We start from the raw sequence: 19,162 nt of genomic DNA on the forward strand, positions 1-19,162 counted from the left end.
TGGCTTTCTACACCATGGTGGAATGAATGGTGTCGAAGAGAACCAGAAGGAACGGAAAAAAGACGTTAGGAGAGAAAGGAGAGATAGAGAGAGAAAAAACAACATACACACACACATGCACAAAATGCTAAGCCAGCGCGTTTGGTGATCCCAAGGAAAAAGGGGGTCTACCTGATTTGAAAGGCAGAGCACCCGTTTTCCTTTACCATGCCACCATCTTGCAGCCACGCAGTTCGTGCATGAAAACGCGCACACTTCACGTACGCGACACATTGCGGTACAACACATTACCGCAAGCAAACGCGCACGATCTCCTTCTGTCGAACTTACCGATCGGTCCACGCTCGCGTTGAAATCTGTGATCGCGTCATGGCGAAGGAGTGGGGCCGGCCCAACCGTTCCAGCAAAGCCCCCTTCTTCGCTGGCAGGCGGACGGCAAATGGTGGGTTTCACGAGACCGAAGCGAGACGGCATGCGGCGACTGCCGGGCGGTGAACGAAGACACCCAAGAAGAACCAGAAAATGCGCTCCTCCACCTACCTTGGGTATAAAAACCGATTGTAAAATTGCCTTTTAATACAGTTTTGTTGGAAGTTTCGCAGCGTGCACAACACCGGTGCGCCTAACATACCGTAGCAAGCAGGATCGACCACAGTTTGGTTAGCTTTTTTCAGGAAAGCGTTCTGGATTGCAGTTTAAATCCAACTTTTTCGGGTGACCAAACGAACGTTCAACGGTGAAACAGTGCAACAACACGGAAAGGACATCGTTCCAGAAGTGTATAACCTCGCAGTGCAGCGTGTGCTTGTGTTACAGTGACATTTGCGGTGGTTTTGGTTGAGGTGTGCAGAAAGTGTCCGTAAAGAAAATCACGTTCCACGTGCAAACGGAAAATCCTTGGGTGGTGTAGCGAACATTCCGGAACGGAAGATAACAAAAGCAAACAAACGCACAGTGACAAAATGAAGTATAGCATAGTGTTCGTGGTTGCACTCTTCGGAGCCGGTACGTACCTCAAGAGAAATAAGTTCTTTCTAACACAACTTCTTCAGCAATCACGTGCTGGAGCGTACGAAGCAGGAAACGAAACGTTCGATTCGAAGTCGATCGGTAGATTAGATCGTTTGTGTAATAGAATCAGTGCCATAATAAGGGCATTTACTTTAAATTTAGCAACTAAAAATGATCACTGTTAAGGTCTTCTAGAAGTTCAATAAGCTCAGCAGTCTCTTCCCCTTAAGAGTCCAACTTAGTGGCGAATCAAAACTCCATGCTTGAATGATCACTTAGTCAATCGTTCAAGCATGAAACCACCTCGCAGCATTCCGCGTGATCTTTGCCTTTTATTTCTCTCCTCTTGTATTTCTAACGAATATCGCCCACCGCAAGAATGTGCCGCTCACATTCAGCTGAGTTAGTTTGGATGGGTTTTTGTGGTGGGTTGTGCTTTCGCTTTCGTACGTACGCTGTTGGAACGAAACGGCAACAGGAAGTCCGCGTGTTTCACACACAGCAACGCCAACGCGTCATACACCGAGAGCCGTCCCATGCAGCACAAAAAAGCGCGCGCGCACTGCTCTCACTTTCATGATGGGCTGCGCCATCTTGCTCACGGCAAAACCCCCCCCGCGCGTAACGCAACAGTGCTCCACCATGTATCGCCACATCCACTGTATCTCAACAATGTCGCCGTCTGTTCGCTGCTCTACTTGGCACAGTTCTGGTGTACGCAGGTGGAGCATGTTTTGATCTCGAAGCAATTTCGCTTTCGTTTGGAACTGGTTTTTTGAAAAATGTACCAGAGAGGTGGGGAGAAGTTTTTTTTTTCTGTATGCGCTTCGGTCTCTGGTAAGATCATACTTGATCTCGTACGCGCTATCTAGAAGAGTCGGCTGAGCGTTTTGTGTGAGACGCGACACGCGCGATGATGAAAGATTTCGGTGCACCATCGGGCTTCTTTTCTCTGAAATATGAGTCGAGGTCAGCCGGTTCTCTTGTGTCCCCCTTCTTGTCGATCCGAAGCGGGAATGGAAATTTATTCATCTAGCGATTTGCACCACGCACCGAGAATGCACGACATTTGTTAATCCACCTCCCCCCCAGGGGGTTGACGGGCGTGGTCGCATGCGTATAGTAAACCTTATCCGATTTCTCGTTTGACACTGCTGTGCGTGTGTCTTGAATGTCCTAGATAGCTGTTAAACAAATGAAAAACCTCCCTCCCATAACGCCTTAGTTGACACTTTTGATTCATGCTTGCTTGGATGTCCTTGAAATTGGATATTCTTCGGACCTTCGGTAGGTCATCATTTATCGAATTTACAGTGTGCTGAAATATTCTCACTTATGTAGAGCAACGTTCTCAATCGGTTAATTACCCGATTGGTAACCCGCCTGCTGTCATACGCTTCGGTACGCTGCCATGATGCTGCCCTGATTACGACTGAATGCATCGACATTCAGATTGTGCAATGCGAACGATACTGTCAATCTGGCCGATCTTCGGTCAAGGTTGTCGGCAACTCGGGCACTGAATTAATTCCATTCCCACATCCGCGTGTTGACGCGGATAAACGCTTTCCAGCGGTTGGTGGTAGTATCCGTTCTAAGGCACACAGAACACACAGAACCAGCGAAGCGTCATCGAACGGTAATTGCTTCCAGGACCAGATTATAAGCCTAGTTGACGGTTGACGGGGCTTTTGGTACAGACGGGACTGTTATCCAGCAATCGATATCCGGCACCCATCCAGCCCCTAGTGTGCCGAACCGTGAGATGCGTTCAATTACACTAATTATAGTTCGACGATCCGCGGCCCGATTTCCTCGGGATTGATCCGAGGCAATCTCTACCGTCTCTCGGTAGTGCGTTGCGAAACGTTGCGAATTGATGACAGACGGCCACTCGGAACACTTACCAGTGCAGGGAAGAAGCACGACCAAAAGATAATGCACAGGGACGGTAAACTATTTCCTTGCAAGCACGGAACTTGCACAGTCGCTTCGGGCAGCGATGGTAAGCAACGCACATCAAGGACGCTTAATTGAATTACACTTGCAAAACACCTTCTCGCAGGGGGATGGCAGAAGCGTCCGTCTCAGGATTCAGCAGCACATCTTGGACATCTGTCCGTCGTTTCTGTAGGCTAATTAATCATGGTGCACCGAACTAATCGTTCGTAGGTAGCACAACCGGCAGAAAAGCTGCTGCGGGGAAGAAATGGTGGTAATAAATGTACATCCATCAGTCAGTTTGTGATTGTGATTTCCGAGCACGGCCACGTCTACCGTCACAAATTACAGTGGAAATCAAAATTTCCACTCCACGCTGCTGCGATGGCAGTACCGCACACATGCCGCGGGGTTCAATGAAATCAGCTCCAAATAATGAGATTATCGGGACTAATTCGAAGTCGAAAATCTTGTACCATCCATGGTAAGGGTGGGTGTTTTGTGGGTTATTTCTTTTTCTCTGTTGTCTCCTCTTTTTCCATGTTGTCTCAATGGCACAACACTGTATGGTCCGTTAGATAATCGCCACGATTAGTATTCCATCGGCAGATCCTTTGCACTTCGGCTTTGGTATTAAAATGTAGTTGCGCTTTCACGCTTCCAGATCTCCCGGCCCCCAAACGCTCCCCCAGCAGTTGATACCTGGTAGCTGACCACGGATTACTAATGCAATCACATTCCGCTCACGTATCGTGCGGTCCGTGTGACTACGCGTATCCATCACCGAATGGTGGCAAGAATAAGGCTTTCTTGTGTTCGTTTCTGTGTGTGTCGATTGCTAGAAGAGGCATACACATATAACAAAAAAAAAGAGAACCGTGACATACGTGTGATGGATGAAAGCAATGGAAGGACTACTTCGAGTTCATTGACAGATCGCACTCCCACCGACAGACATGAGGGTGTTTATTTTCTTCGGAAAATGCGTGACGAAATTAGTTAATTTCGCTTGCGGACTAATCTGTCGATAAGTCTGTCCTAGGTGTTCGAATGGTTAATTGTACCACTAGCTTAACGCTTCAGTTCTACCTTTCACAAGCATTAATCTAAAGCGTTTCCGATGATGCTTCGGTAACGCCAAACTACTCGCCTCCAGTGTCGCATTGACATTGAACGAGCTGAAAGTGCCGTTTGAGTGGGACTGGTGGAGCCTTTCGAAAATCGAATTTCAACATTAACTTACCCGTAAATCGATAGTTTGACCTTCACCAAACCGCGTAATGTTTTGTGATTATTTGTCTTCTGTTCTGTTGGGAGAAGGGATCCTTTTACCAATTCAAACGAAAAGGGCACATTCGGAAAGGCCCATTCTGCACTACTTTCAATTGTGCTCTAGTTAAACGTAGGGTTCCCTTGCGTTTTTGTAGCGCACACCTTCACGTATATGCGCCATTTTTGTCAATCGTGGAAAAAAAGCGTGCCAACAAAATGGTGCGCCCGTGTAATCGCAAGAAAGAAAAAAAACGCCCCATCACTGGTAATTGGAGATACAAGACCAGTTCGATGCATCCTTTCGCTTCGGCTTGGAAACACAGGAACACAATCGCCGTATCGGTGCGGCTTGAACTTGATCTGCCAAGCGCAAATGTAGTGCAGGGAGCAAGATTGTTGCCCACCCGATCAGTTGGACTGACCTTCATCGTGGCTCGTGACGGATGTTCGATTTAGAAAGTAATGCCAACGGAAGCGCACTAATTGCGCAAGCTGCGTAGCTGTGGTGAAATGTGTACTCGATACCGGAGGACGGCCATTTGTCGTAATTACCTACCATTGCTAGATGAAGCTGGTTTTTTTTGCCTTCTTCTCGTGTTTTTTTTTTCTTTCGCCAATCATACAGAAAATAGGCTGAACTTGGCCGAGAAAGGCTGTGCGCTTACCGTACAGGGCGACCGCTTGTTGGGACCGCATTAAAAAGATGCGGTCGCATTTTAAACGATCGATCCACAAAATGGTGTCACAATTCCGTTTGTTAATATTTAAATTCCATTCGGTGTGCGTCTGTAGCTCATTTCATAATCGACTTTATTTGCTCACCCACCCCTTTAAGTACCGCCGCACGGTTTTTGGGGTGCGGGACAAACAGGGTGAACCACCCCGAACGGGTGCGAGTGGGTTGCGATCACGGGAAGGATCACGAGATGAGGCCAAACTCTTCGTCTTCAGCTTCGAAGTTTGTACGAAAGGTGGTGCGAGTTTGGATGTGACATAACCGCGTGCGATTGTGTCACCATCGTTCCAAACCGGGGGAAGGAGTTTGCTGCCAGTGCCAGAGCACATCGACTGCAACCACATTCCATTCCATTGGCTACCGTTATCGAATCTCCCCGGGACTGGTTTGTGTTTTTTTCGGACAGACCGCGGCTGCTTTGGTGAGTGGGCTGGAGCGCAGGAGCGCCACTGTTGCGCAATCGAATTTCGATCTTCGATTATCGGGCAGGGTCTCGCCGTCGCCCTTTCCACACCCTTTTGCTCACACATACACCAGCAAAAGGCACGAATCGAATTTTCGCAATTCATTAACAAAAGTCCAAAGCAAAACACCTACCTACGAAACAACATGCGGAAGGTTTCTTGCACGGTTTTGTGTCCGGAGCCAAAACCACTCCTGCGCACCACTGGAGCCATTTTTTCTGCTTCTCTTCGCTGTGCTTTGTTAATCTTCGACATTTTGAGCGTATTCTGGTGGTATGGGGGTTTTCGTTTTTTTGCATATTACTGCTTACTACTTTCACTTTTCATGCTGGTTTTTTTGATGCTGGACAGGTTCACCTTTTTCCTGGTCTACCGGAACCTGCCGGAATTCGGAGCGAAGAGATCAATGCGGTTTGCACAAACACACACACACACACACTCACAGACGAAAAGTAACAAACAAAAAAATGGTGATCCAGTGTTGTACCTTCTGGTGTACGGATCAGCTACCGGGGTTGATGTCATGTCGACATGGTGCATTTTAATGACTTGCATACAAAACGCATGCATCGTAAGTTTAGCGAAAGCTCAAACCGAATGCTCGAACACGTGAAGAGATCTAAGGCAAGAAGATTTATTAATAGTCCTGTACTGTGACAGAGTCATGTTGCACACCCGGTGTACACCACTCATCCTACGCCTAGAGCCTGACACAGACGAAGTCTCCGCTTTCCATCCAATATCGGTGCAGTACTTGCAGTACGGGGAGTGTACATAATTTCTTAAAGTACTTCACCCTCCCCCTGGGCTAGCTTAAAATGAGCAAAATCTGCACACACACACACAAACATACACACATACCTTCGGGAGGGGTTTATTTATGTGTTAATTAAATTCTACTATCCATTAACGCGTACCATAACCTAACCCTTTGCGTGTCAAGCCAGTGTTTGTTTTGCAGTGTGCAGCAGATAGAAGATGCAGCTCGGTCGGTGGATTCGCAAATCGTAAAATAGCGATTGAAATGTCACACATAAATTCCACCCCCAAGGGAAGGAGAAGGAAACGCGTGGTTTGTTGGTGGTTCGATGCGTGTACTACCGCGCATTACCAATTCTAACCTTTTCACCTATGGCAGATGGGGTTTCGCTCTTGTGTAGGATTTTCGCGTGCAATAATCAATTCCCTCGTAGGGTGCGCAGTGCCGCATACCTTTTGCGAGGGTTTAGGCATGTGCAGCTGCGAATATGCAGAATATTGGATGTGCAGTAATGATGGTTCAAATGTCAAAGTTTGAGCAGAGAAATGATTAGAACAGGTGATGGAAACCGATTGAACTCTGTTTGCGAAATGGTGGTAACGACTGAACGAGATTGGGATTTTTTCTTGTGTGTTTTATTGAACATACTCCTTTAAAATAAGAAACATTCTGCTTACATGATTACGATAAGAAAACATGAAACTTTTTTTTTAAAGAAAAACCTCCTCTAAATTAAACTTTACCTTCGATGCGTTAGAAGTTTTCGCCCAGAACAAAACCATCCTACCTTTGCCATTTTGTTTTCCACACCCCCTACCATTAAGCGTTTATCCACGTTTGCTACTTCCCGTAGGCCATTTTTCGATCTGCCATACGCACCAAAAGCAAACAATCGTTTAAAATCAAATCTTCCAACAGGCATCGTCATCATTCGACACATTGCTTTTCCCCGATAACCTTGCGTTTTCCGATTGTGTATGTGTGTTTACCGCGGATCCGATCGACGGTTGCAAGATAATAAACGTTTATTACCAAAAAAAAAAAGGAACAGTACCCGTTTTGTGTTGTTGGGTTTGTTTTCTTTCCTCGTTTTTGCTTGAACGTATGTAACCTGCAGCATCCAGAAGAAAAGCTTAACATGTTCTAACGCTTCACATACACGTACCGGGTTTGTGTGCCGAAAAAGACAATGTTATGGTATAAAGCGACGGCTTCAGGCACTGTAAGCCTTCCTACAAACAAACCATTCGGTGCTGATATGGCGTTTGGAAATAAGTTTCCTCCTTATCCAAGGTTTTCTCCCCCCAAAAACAAGAAAAAAGGCAAAGAAACATATCCCTTCAAACGAAGACGCAGTTCAAGTTGGTTGGTATAAATATTGACAGATTTTCTATTGGGCCACGTAACCAGCGTGGAAAAACATTTTCTTACAATCTACAAAACAGAAAACCTTCCCCCCTGAAAGGGTACGGTAGCAGTAGCAGCAGCAAAAGCGAATGTCCCGGGGAATGCCTACGGCACTGGTGGCGCTGATAACATCCCGGATAACAATGTGGATAATCAGCGTGCTTTATGTCGCGCTTTGTGCAGCGAATCAAAAGGCCTTCGTTATTCGGTTTCTTACAATCTTCTGTACTTTTTTTTGGGAGCCGTTTTCTTCACAAACACCCCGCAACGAAATAACCCCGGATTCCAACCCCCGAGGTTTTTTGGAAGTTTAATTGCAAATCCTGCTCCTACCGCTGGGATAAAGGGTTACTTCACGTTTTTTTACGCCCGATCTAATCTCGAATCTGAAGTGGATTTTGTTTGGGCACTATTACGTGGATCGTTTACGAAACCTCATTACCGTATCAGACAAGGTGACTTATGCCTGAACATAAGCAGGGATAGGCTGGTTTTTTCTTCTTCTGTCGATCGTGTATCGTGCCACCTTAAATGGTATTTGCCTGCGTTTTTTTTCCTACTTCATCTCTCTTCTCGGATAACGTTTGTTGAACCCCGTTAAGGATTATGGGAATCCTTTCTATTTCGCCAAATTCAATGCCACCAATCACGAACGGCGTTACGGCGAGAGATAAAAGCGAGAGTGATGATCATGCTTCGGTATGTTTCTTGAGCCCTTTTACCGTTGGGCAAAGTGATTTGCCAAAACGATTTCACTTTCAAGCTATAATTAGATGGTGCACACCGCATCACGAAGCATATCCCATTATATGGGCGCCCAAGTGAAGCACCATTCACGAACGGTGAAGCCCCGTTTCGTAAAATGGGGGAACAATTATATTATACACAAAACCGTTCACGGTCAACGGAAACGGTACTTGCGTAGGGGATGCTGATGAGGTATAAAGGGAGGCGGGGGGTGGTTTTCCAACCCCGCTTGAAGTGCGCATCGAGTGGCATCGGTACACAAGAAGGCCAATTCAACACATCGCACCGGCAGGGAGCGAAACACAGAGCAAAGATCATTGATTCATCTTGAATGGGTTTTTATTTTTACTAACCACCGAAAAAAGAGCAGAAGGAAAACTCACTACAGGTGCCGGCACTTTCGTTCAAGTTTTGCTCGAGTGGAAACCTTCTCGCATTGTTCGATTGAATGGAAGCATCGGGCGGGCAATCATCATCATCATCGAATCATTTGGACCGAAATTTGTAGCTCATCCGCACGACGTTTCCTCATCACGATGGCTTCCGTTTTGTTCATCGGCGTTCAATCATTAAAGAAAAGAGGGAAAAAATTGCACGCGATCACGCTATTAGCAGATAAATCACCAACCGAATGTTGCGGTCAATGAACCTCCTCTCCCCTTCACATAGGAGTATGTATGCAAAATAAACATAACCACCAGATTGAAGGTGGAGAAAAAGTAATTGAAAATCGGTGGAAAATCTACCGCTACAAAATGAAATGGAAGGTTTTTTTGTGTTTGTTGTTTTCTTGCTTCTAGTTTTCTTGTTTTGCTCCATAAGCTTCATGAAAGAAAGTGAATGGCCTCTGCCACCCCGGGGGGTGGGTGAGTAAAAGGGAAGAAATTTTCCATACGCCATTTCCTATGCTTGTGCGAAGAAGCTGTTAGGTGGATGATTCCAAATCTATTTCAGGCGTCTCACGCCAACCACAAACGCAAGCAAAAGATCAAATTAGATCGCGTACGTAAATGGGAAGTGGTGAGTGAAGAAAGCAGAAGAAGAAGAAGGAAAAAACGAAAGCTTACCCCATTGCTTAATGTATTTGCTGCACCCGATTATGCCATACCCGAACGGGTCGGTCGGTATTTAAGCGTGTTTGGCTCCGAATTAGCCGTACCTAACTAAATGGACCGATCGTACGGTCATTTGCTTTGTGCCACTAAACTAATTAACCACGAGTGATTAGGCAATGGAAATGCAGAAGCCCTGCGTAGCCGCCCGGAATGGGTAAAAAGGGAATGGAATCAAAACCTAATGGGCCTCCCAAAAAAAAAGCGACGGAACGATGGTAACAATTTGTATTTATGCTCGTGTTCGGTTGTGTTACTGGCTATCTGTTTGCACTGTTAGCATCGTAAGAAATTCGGTTACGGTGTAGTATGGGGTTTTGCTTGCGCAAAACTTACAGGACGCCCTCTTAATTACGACCATGTGTGATAGTTAGCTGGCGGCCCTTAAAGTCGGCACCGTGCTCGATTACGCACCGTGTTCACACGCGCCATGACCAAAATCGTCACACGGCTCTTGACAGTGCCAGAAGCGATAAGTAAAAATAGGTAAAAACGTTAAAAAAGCCACAGCAAGGGAGAGAGAGAAAACTGATATGGAACAGACAAAACCGGATGATTATTTAACTCGGGAGCTTTTTAATGAGCATTTGTTTTTGTTTTGTTCAGTTTATGGAACATGATGGAAGCTGCATAGGTTTGTTTATGATTGCTTTGGATTATTTCTTTACATTTTGTGGGATATTTTGTACAAAACAACTACCTAAAGAAAGGATTAAAGTTACATATGAAATGTTGATCTATTCAAGATGAAAAGAGCATTTCCATGGAACATTTCCTTAACCTTAATCATTGGTTTACGTTGGACAATTTCTACATTTTAAAATCTGTATAACGTCCTCAAAGCAACTAAAAGTTTAACAATTTATATTCTTAAATAACTCTTGAAGTCTATTTCTATGAAGATAATTGTACATGATTTAAGATTGTAATTAGAAATAAAGCTGTTACTTCATACATAATTAAAGAAGAAACACAACATAATCCAATTTCACTCAAACACGTTCCATACCGAGTTTTGCAATCGATGCTTACTGCCGGTTTCACAAATTCCTTCACGTAAACCCACCAAACCCATAACAAGCGTAACTATTTTAGAACCTCTTGAGGCTATCAGTGTGGCCTGTCATCCCGTACGAGATCGGGATGACAAACTGTTAATCGAACATGTGCATACAAACGGCTGTACGAGCCCAACCTGCCCCCAGCACGGGCGGAACCGTTCGGAGCATAAATTAAAGATCATTTGTGGTGATAAAAATAATGGCAATTACGGTGTAATTATTATCACGAACGAAATTTACGATGACCAAACGCTGATGGGTTGGGAAAATTTATTGATTCAAAACGATTTGGACCAACCACGGTACCAACCAAACCCTTGCGTTCGGTTCGTGTTGGTGAGTTTGGACAGTTGGCACGCTAGAAGCCACCATCCGGCATATCGTGGTATTGCTGTCATCGAAGTTAATAAACCCTCGACCTCCTGCCTTTTATTTAGCTGGCAGGTTCATGGCCGATAATGTTCGCCGTTCTGTTTTGTTCTGTGGCCAGTTTTGTGGTTTTGCTAGCTTTCCCATCAGCGCACTACAATACATACCACCCATGGAACCATGGCATGCACGGGATGAAACGGACGGGACAGTGTGCGGGACAAACGTGATTACCGAACCGGGGGCAGGATTTATGATTGGTCAAAGCATTCCTGGGAGATTTCTTCATGCTAAATGTCATTTTGTGGTGTTGAGGCCTTACTGCAACCGGACCGGATAGGGACCGGGATACGGGGTTGAATCTAAAATTCATGTCAAATTTTAATCTTCATCCGGACAGCTCGACAATTCTTTGCCATTTGAAGATGAGTTCATTAATCAACCGCACGGGATGGGATGGTGCAGCAAATAGATTTAGTAGCAAAAAAAATGAAACTCTCTCATCCTCACAAGCCTTGATCGATCACTGGCTAGTATATTTAGTATTTTTCATTCTACTGCCATCTAAAACACAAAAACAAAAAAACAAAGGAAAACAATGATATATCTTTTGGTGGGTGCGTCCTTTTTAGACGAACAGAAACAAAAAAAAACCCCCTGTAATGAACAAAACCCGGCAGCAAAAGTGATGAAAATAGTGAATCTAAAAAATGAGATCCCTGCCCACCATCCAAATCCGACAGGTCACAAATCATTCACCTGATCACGGAACCGTACCCGTTTGCGGTTGGAACGTTTGACGTTGGCGCTGCCAGAACGATCCATCATCCGTGGACCCTGGCCAGCATTGAATCGGTGGGCAGGTGGTTGAGAATATTTATTGCGGCCTAGCCGTACCCAATCCTGCTTGGTGTGTTTTTTTTTGTTTGAAAAATGACACCAATCATATCACCAAGGTGTTGCAAGAAGCTGTGAGATGGTTTAGATTCGTTTCCTTGCCTTTTTCACTCTCTCTTTCTTCTTTGTTTTTGTATTGTGTTTGTTATTAACCTTAGCTGACGTAACATTCAAATTGCGTTCGGAAGCTGCTGCAAATGTGATAAGGCAAGAGAAATGAAATAATAATAGTGCTGGCGTAGAGAAATTTTTTAAAAAAGCGGGACAAAAAATATATACACAAGTTGAACGTTGAACTAGTTTCCCTTCGGTGGTAGATTGCTAATAATGGATGGTAGAAAATTTGCAATGAAATAACCATTTCTAACCTCAATCTCTTTCCCATTCACAGCTGTCGCTCAGGAGAGCTTCAAGTGTCCGGACGATTTCGGCTTCTACCCGCATCACAGCTCCTGCGACAAGTACTGGAAGTGTGACAACAACGTGGCCGAGCTGAAGACGTGCGGCAACGGTCTCGCGTTCGATGCGACAGACTCCAAATACCTGACGGAGAACTGCGACTACCTGCACAACGTGGACTGTGGCGACCGCACCCAGCTAGGTAATTATAGCGCCACCAAACCCAAACCGTTTGGCCACGGTCTGGCGCGTTCGTTGAGCCGGAAAATTCTTTGACCGCCCCCGAGTTTAATGAAGGAACCACCACCATGAGGGAGTTATAGTGGGAAATTATAGTTCCCTTTCCAATTCTTGTTGTGATAGCTTTCCTCGGAGGAAGGAGAGAGAGATTGTGGATTCGAGAGATTTTGTTTGCCGACGAGATATTGCTGTATGAGACCTGAAGCAATCGAGCTAATTACACACATGCATGCACACACGTTTGCTTTGGTACAGGCCACATTTAACAGCACAAGAACGCATACCCACCATAGGACGATGTGTTGACACGTGTGCAAAATGTTAACCGCACTATTAGGCTGTGGCCTGGTGTTGTTGCGAATATTGAGAACTATATGCTCGAATGTGGATATATTCACAAACGTTTTGTTTCTCTTGAAAAGCTGTTCTTTGAAGTAGTTGCAATGCAGACTATTGTATGCAATTTCTATGAAATTGTTTGCAAAATTAAATAATTTCTGTAAATTTCAATATTAAAAACGTTTAAAAAAAATATTACAATATCAGTAAATCACGATATTTGGTTGCTTTTAATAGAACCTTTAAAGACTAGGATGATTATTCGTTCCACAGGACTATAGATAATGTTTCTCCATCATATTTTTAATTACAAAAATTCGTCACCGAGCGAATCAATTAATATATTTATCGAGAATCGATCCTATATTACTGGATGATTCCTCTATTATCCTTTATAATTACTACATCAATTCCATCGCACTTGCATTTTGCAGAACCACCGATTTCCACACCACACTGCGAGCGTCTGTACGGTATCTTCGCTGATGCCGCCAAGTGCGACGTTTTCTGGAACTGCTGGAACGGTGAGGCCTCGCGCTATCAGTGCTCGCCCGGACTCGCTTACGATCGCGAAGCTCGTGTCTGTATGTGGGCCGACCAGGTGCCGGAGTGCAAGAACGAAGGTAGGTTCGACAGCTACGAAAACTCTCTGGACGGCACCCGTTAATACCTCTTTCTGTTCATCCATCCGCAGAAGTAGCAAATGGATTCGCCTGCCCGGCCGCCGGTGAGATCTCCAATGCTGGATCATTCTCGCGACATGCACATCCCGAGGACTGCCGCAAGTACTACATCTGTCTGGAGGGAGTCGCCCGCGAGTACGGTTGCCCGATCGGAACCGTCTTCAAGATCGGTGATGCTGACGGTACCGGCAACTGTGAAGATCCCGAGGACGTCCCCGGATGGTAAGTATCGCTGTGTGATACAGTTTGTGTGTTTGTGTGTGTTCTTTTTTAATATTTGGAGATGTTACAATCTACCTGACCTGGTGTTTTGGATAATTTTCTCTAAATTGACCCTATGTTGCGCGTTTTGCGTATTTAATCAATAATTTGTTGAATTTTCGAAATGTAGCAAAAGCAATATACCTCTGAACTGACAGCTTAACATCAAAGAAGTTCTACGATCCCATTTGGCGTACGTAAAAGTTTAACTAACAATTCCATCCGACTGACTAAACAAATGATGCGTCACACATACAACATTCAAAACTTTCATCCATTTAAAACATTCTTGTGTGTTTGTGTTCGTATCATCAAATATTTCTCCTCCACTCCTCTGCTCCACATTACCTTTTCCCCTGACATTCCCCTGAAATCTCTTCGCCTGAGGGGTGGGGAATGTAATGGTAATGATCTTCCGACACACATCACCCATTTGCGCCATCCCTATTACGCGTCTGGAGTGTATAATTCTTTAATTCTTTTCTTCTCTAACCATCATCTAATCTCCCACCCTTACACCCAACAGCGAAGATTACTACGGTGATTTGGACTTGAAAAGCATCCGCAAAAGCGAACTCCTTGCCGGTCTAGCTCTCCAGTCCGGTGGTGCGCCTGCCTCCACCAAAGCTAACGTTAAGTCGAACCGTCCGGCTCCCAAGGACAGCAACTAGAAATGAGAAGTAAAGAGGGAAAGAGAAAGAGAAATAGAGAGAGTGAAAGTTGAGGAAAGAAGTCAGAGAACTGGTAGAAGAACTAAACACCGTCAGAAACGATGAAACGTGGGAGAACAAAAACGAATATCAAACAGGATTAATTGTTAGGAATATCGATAGCCGTTATCGGAAAAAAGGGTGCCGGGTGCAGCATATCAAACATGGACGAGAATGCAGGAAAAGAGAACTGACGTTGAAGAGGCATTAGAAGGACAACACGTAGCAAAAAAACACACATTCTTTTGATATACTACTACCATTAGCAAGAGGAAAATGTGAACACCTTAGAAAAATTCCAACAATAACGTCCAAGGAAGACACACTCAAATCGGAACAAATCACTCAAAGACAAGCACGAAACATTCAGATTCAAAGCCAGAAGAGTTAAGGGTTATACCTTTTTCCTTACAATAAGAATTGTTGAACGAAAAATAGGAGTGTTTGTGTTACCTAAAACATGGACCAAACAGGACGAATTCCAATCCCTTTTTTCGAACTCCAATTTCTACATTCACTTCAACGCACCTATCACAGCCAAACTCAGAATGTTTTGTTGAGTTTTGCTCGTGATCTGTCGGTGGCCGCTAGAGAAGCAGATGAAGTTCGCTTCATATGATTTACCCAGGATACCTCAAATATCCTGCTCCATTCCATAATCTTTGTTGCTAATTTTTTTATTTAGCAAAATTTTATCCAAATCTTGTGACTTGTGCTTCTATCTGAAACTTGAACAATTCTCCACTGGCAGCGTTTTGTTGCTTTACTTAACCTTCATGATTACCATCCACCAAGAACTTATTGTGTGTACAACATCAACAACGAAAAAAAGTTAGTTTTTTTTATTCTTCCTGGACAATCAAACAATAGATTAGTAGAACTCGTTCGCTCGCAAACCCTCCCCCCGTAGCAAACACAAGATTAGCTCCTTTTGCAAAAGCTGCGTCGAAAAAAAAAAACAAACAGCAGAGGTCGGATCGTTTTGATTCGAATGGTTGCGGTCACTCGTTCGTATGTTTGAAACCTGTTTGCTGGCACCGGACCAGGGCAGAGTCTGTGAGAGGCCGCGTGAGAGTCTGACTGGAAAGTGGCGAAGGCGAGAAGCGCTTAGATTAGATCGTAGAACAACGAAACACAAACAGAAAATGAAACATTAATAAAAAAAAATCTTTAAAACCATTTTAAACAAAAAAGCTCAACCATCCTCCTTCTTTATCACCCCGTTTTATACTTGACCGTGGGCCCACCTTCTCCTTTCTCATCATTCACACACAGCTCGATCATGTTTAAACTTTCCGGTGTTTTAACGGTTCGCTGCTTCTGCTGTCGTTCTATCACGAATGCGTTGTGATAAAAGTGAAGATTTATCATCATTCAGAGTAACACCGAACTTCGTTCCTTCACTACACTATCGATACTGATTTGTGGCGTTTGATTTTCGCACTGTTTATCTAACCTTCGATTACTAACGGGTAAGCTCGTGTGATTTATGTGTGTGTGTGTGTGTTTTTTCCCCTTTCTAACTTTTCTCATCTTTTTAACCGTTTTGCGTGCGTTCTGTTCGATGACATTTGTGGTCAACTATTTTTTTTCCACTCTGATCACAACCTTTTCCATACCTCACCTCAAGCATTCATTCGTCCGAATGTTTCTATCTAATGCAATCATTCGTAGTGGTTATTACCATTCGGTTAAGTATGCTATTTGGTGTGTTTTCGGTGTTTTCGGTGTTGTGTTACGGTATGGTACTATCTGTTAAGGTGAAACTGTAACTCACGCATTTCATTTCCATCATTGCAGCGAGGACTATTACGGTGATCAGGACATCAAGGCCCTTCAGAAGAAAGGATTTTAATGGTAGTCATTAGCGTAAGCACAAATCGTGTGTAAGTTATTTCCGTGAGCCGTGCAAAAACTTTTTAATAAAAATGAGTAGAAAATAAATAAATTGTTTCGATTTATTTAACAAAAGATGATTTAAAACAAAAAGGTAAAAAGTCAAATAACGAAAGAAAAGAAATTAGATAATATAATAAACAAAATAGTGCACAAGGTAATAAAGTAAGCCTGTCGAGTGTGAAGCCCAAATCGGCTACTGTTTGAGTTGCATGATTTCATGGAAATGGGTTTGTTTTTTGGAAAATCACTCCATCAAAACCGTGAACATGCCGACAGGAACGATGTGGCATGTAGTGGATGGAAATTCAAATCAAGAAATCATTCGTCCTAACCGACAGTTGGTAGTGGAATGGAATTTTTTTATTACCCACCCGGGTGGTGTGGTGTTGTTGTTTGAACAGTGCCTTCGGCAGCACTGAAATAGGTGGAAGTTTTCACATACCAGCAGCGTACACGTACACACGCGCCTACACGAGCGCAACTGGGAAGTTCTATCGTGATTGCCACTAAGCCATTTCGACTCTTTGCACTGTCAGATCGGAAAAATTCCATCCTCAAAACCAAGCACCGGCAGCAGAGCACAGAAGGGGAGTGGGCAAAAATCTTATTATTAAATTTTATAAATACATACTTTATTGCCACGAGTGCGCAGAATACCTGTTGGACGCGTGTCAGTGTGTGTGTGTTGGCGGTAGGCGAAGATTTTATGATTTGTGGAAAACGAGTAGTATTTTCCGTACTGCTTTTTTCCTGTTTTGTTTTGGATTGGGGCTCGCCGCTCACACACGTTCCCGAATAGGCGGGCGTGAGCTTGTTTATCGAACCGCATGGTCGCCCGTGGGGAGGTGCTTTTTTGTCGGTTGCTATGGGGAAAAAACCCTCACCGCAGGACATTCGTGGTGCCGAAATCATGGTAACCACGTTGATGGCCCATCGGTTGCTGGGCATGGGCACGCAAGATGGTAGATAAGCTCGTTACCGGTCGGTGAAAAACGGCAAAAACATACTGGGGAGGGAGGGGGGCAGGAGGGCACGCGAATAATTTGTCCCCCGTGACCGATTTGTGGTCGCTGGTCTTCGCGCAAAAGGGTGGTTGCGGCTTACGGCATCGATGTTTGATGGGCGATAACTTGGCCGCGGTCGTAACGAGTCGTTCGGTGGTCGTCTTGGCGTTTTATGTAGAAAATCGTAATTGAAATCGCTTCTTGCTGCTTAACCGTTTTATTGGCGGTCTGGTGTATTGAATTGAAGCAAGCTTATCTCATTATGCACGGAACGGACTTTTGGCCCAGTTTGTGCGATGTTACCGATGCGATAAACTGCCACGCACGCAGATTGCTTTATTTCATGTATGTGGAATTATTTTGTGCTGGAGAATAGGATGATAGTAAAAACTACAATACAGAAATTAAACCTTTACTAGAAATGTTTAAGATTTACACTTCGGTGGAACATTTCTTTCGGGACGATAGCCTTGCCGTAGAACCTTAAATAAGTACTTTGAATTTTCCTTGAAATTCCTTTCAGTAAAAGTGAACACTTGTAACCTTCACATGTAACATTCGAAGTAAAAACTGAATTAACCCTTTCCACGGTGGAATAGGTTCAAATAAGATTCTAGAAGTAGACCCCGGCTGGACGATCTTGTCTAATTTGCAACAACTCTAGGTCTAGCCTTCCCCTCCAAATTTTGTAGGGAGACGTCGAAACTCGATCGAGAACTCCAGAAGATACTGGAAATGGAAACTCGAGTTTCGAAGTTCAGAGATGAGTTGCAGAGCACTAAACAATACAGGCATTTTTTAATGAATTTTAAACTTAATCAGGGCCAGGAATTTTGATCGATTGAGAGTTCGCTTGCTGTCACGGTCTACATGGACAGAGTAGAGGATATAGTTACCAAGAATTAGTTGACGAGCAAGAACAGAAAATTTGCAAAACATTCACTAGGACAAAGATAAGGGAAAATGGCACCAAGCAGAAAATTAGTTGAAGGAAAATTGGAGTCACAGACAGATCACGGAGACCGGACCCTTTAAGAAGATTTTTAGCAGGATATAAAATACAAAATTTATGAATAAAAGGAAAAAGAAAGAACTGAAGACAATGCTGCTTGAGACCGCTACCCGGCGTGCTGATGAAAGAAGAGGGCAAACAAGATTCAATATTAGTCAATATTATAACAGAGTATAGAACAAGATATATAAATATATGTATAAATAAGAAATGACAGAAAATCCTGATAACATACCCAGTAACATACTGAGGAAAAAGCAAGATGTATTTTCTGATTCCTATGGTACTGATTCCACAGGTAAATACGCAAACATATAAGAGCAAGCATAAGTATTTTTACCAATAGATAAAATATAGAAAAAAAGTTTCTTAAGCCAATCAAACTCAATCGTCTACCTTCAACAATAGCTTGGTAATAAAGCCGCCATATCTATCACTCAGCCAAATGAGCCATTTAATAGACAACTAATTTGAACCCTCATCGGTTCTTTATGTCGATGCTTTACAACTCACACCGTCAGAATAATCCTTTGCCAAAGGGTTGTTAAATGTCACTTAAAGTTTCTAGCAACAACAAAAAAACACACACACACCCTGAAAAACCATTCACCATTCAAAAGAAAAGTTGTACGACCGTCATTTAAAAAGCCACAGAATAGGCAACGCTTGTAAGCGTTGCTCATCGGCGATGATGCTGGTTTTAGGGGTTGTTTAGTCCATCGCTATTACCAGCACGAACCGCAATCCGTTTGCTCCGGGAACCGCTCGAAACAAACCGTAAAATTGTCGATTAGGGCGCACACTTACTGGCTTACCGGGGGAGTTCTCTTTTCCTTTT

The 19,162-nt window shown here is 43.9% G+C and overlaps 1 protein-coding gene across 2 annotated transcripts; it reads left to right on the forward strand.

Moving 5' to 3' along the window:
• The first annotated feature begins 567 nt into the window (after positions 1–567).
• On the forward strand, positions 568–16,357 carry LOC125761409 (protein obstructor-E). Of its 2 annotated transcripts, none has more exons than XM_049422501.1 (5): positions 568–1,005; positions 12,169–12,378; positions 13,190–13,378; positions 13,450–13,660; positions 14,226–15,253. In XM_049422501.1, exons 1-5 carry the CDS (start codon positions 963–965, stop codon positions 14,368–14,370), a joined length of 798 nt encoding a protein of 265 aa, XP_049278458.1. In that variant the 5' UTR covers positions 568–962; the 3' UTR covers positions 14,371–15,253. The 2 variants fall into 2 exon arrangements, with proteins under 2 accessions (XP_049278458.1, XP_049278459.1); XM_049422502.1 differs by lacking the exon at positions 14,226–15,253 and adding an exon at positions 16,210–16,357 and having other exon boundaries at positions 569–1,005.
• The last annotated feature ends 2,805 nt before the right edge of the window (positions 16,358–19,162 follow it).

The sequence above is a fragment of the Anopheles funestus genome, chromosome 2RL, assembly GCF_943734845.2.
Source record: "Anopheles funestus chromosome 2RL, idAnoFuneDA-416_04, whole genome shotgun sequence".
NCBI classification, from domain to species: domain Eukaryota; kingdom Metazoa; phylum Arthropoda; class Insecta; order Diptera; family Culicidae; genus Anopheles; species Anopheles funestus.

Excerpts from the sequence above, each read along its gene's own strand:
- LOC125761409 (XM_049422501.1), top strand. The coding sequence starts at position 963 with ATGAAGTATAGCATAGTGTTCGTGGTTGCACTCTTCGGAGCCG. Across the intron at positions 1,006-12,168 it reads GGTTGCACTCTTCGGAGCCG|CTGTCGCTCAGGAGAGCTTC; the intron begins GTACGTACCTCA and ends TCCCATTCACAG. Across the intron at positions 13,379-13,449 it reads GCCGGAGTGCAAGAACGAAG|AAGTAGCAAATGGATTCGCC; the intron begins GTAGGTTCGACA and ends ATCCATCCGCAG.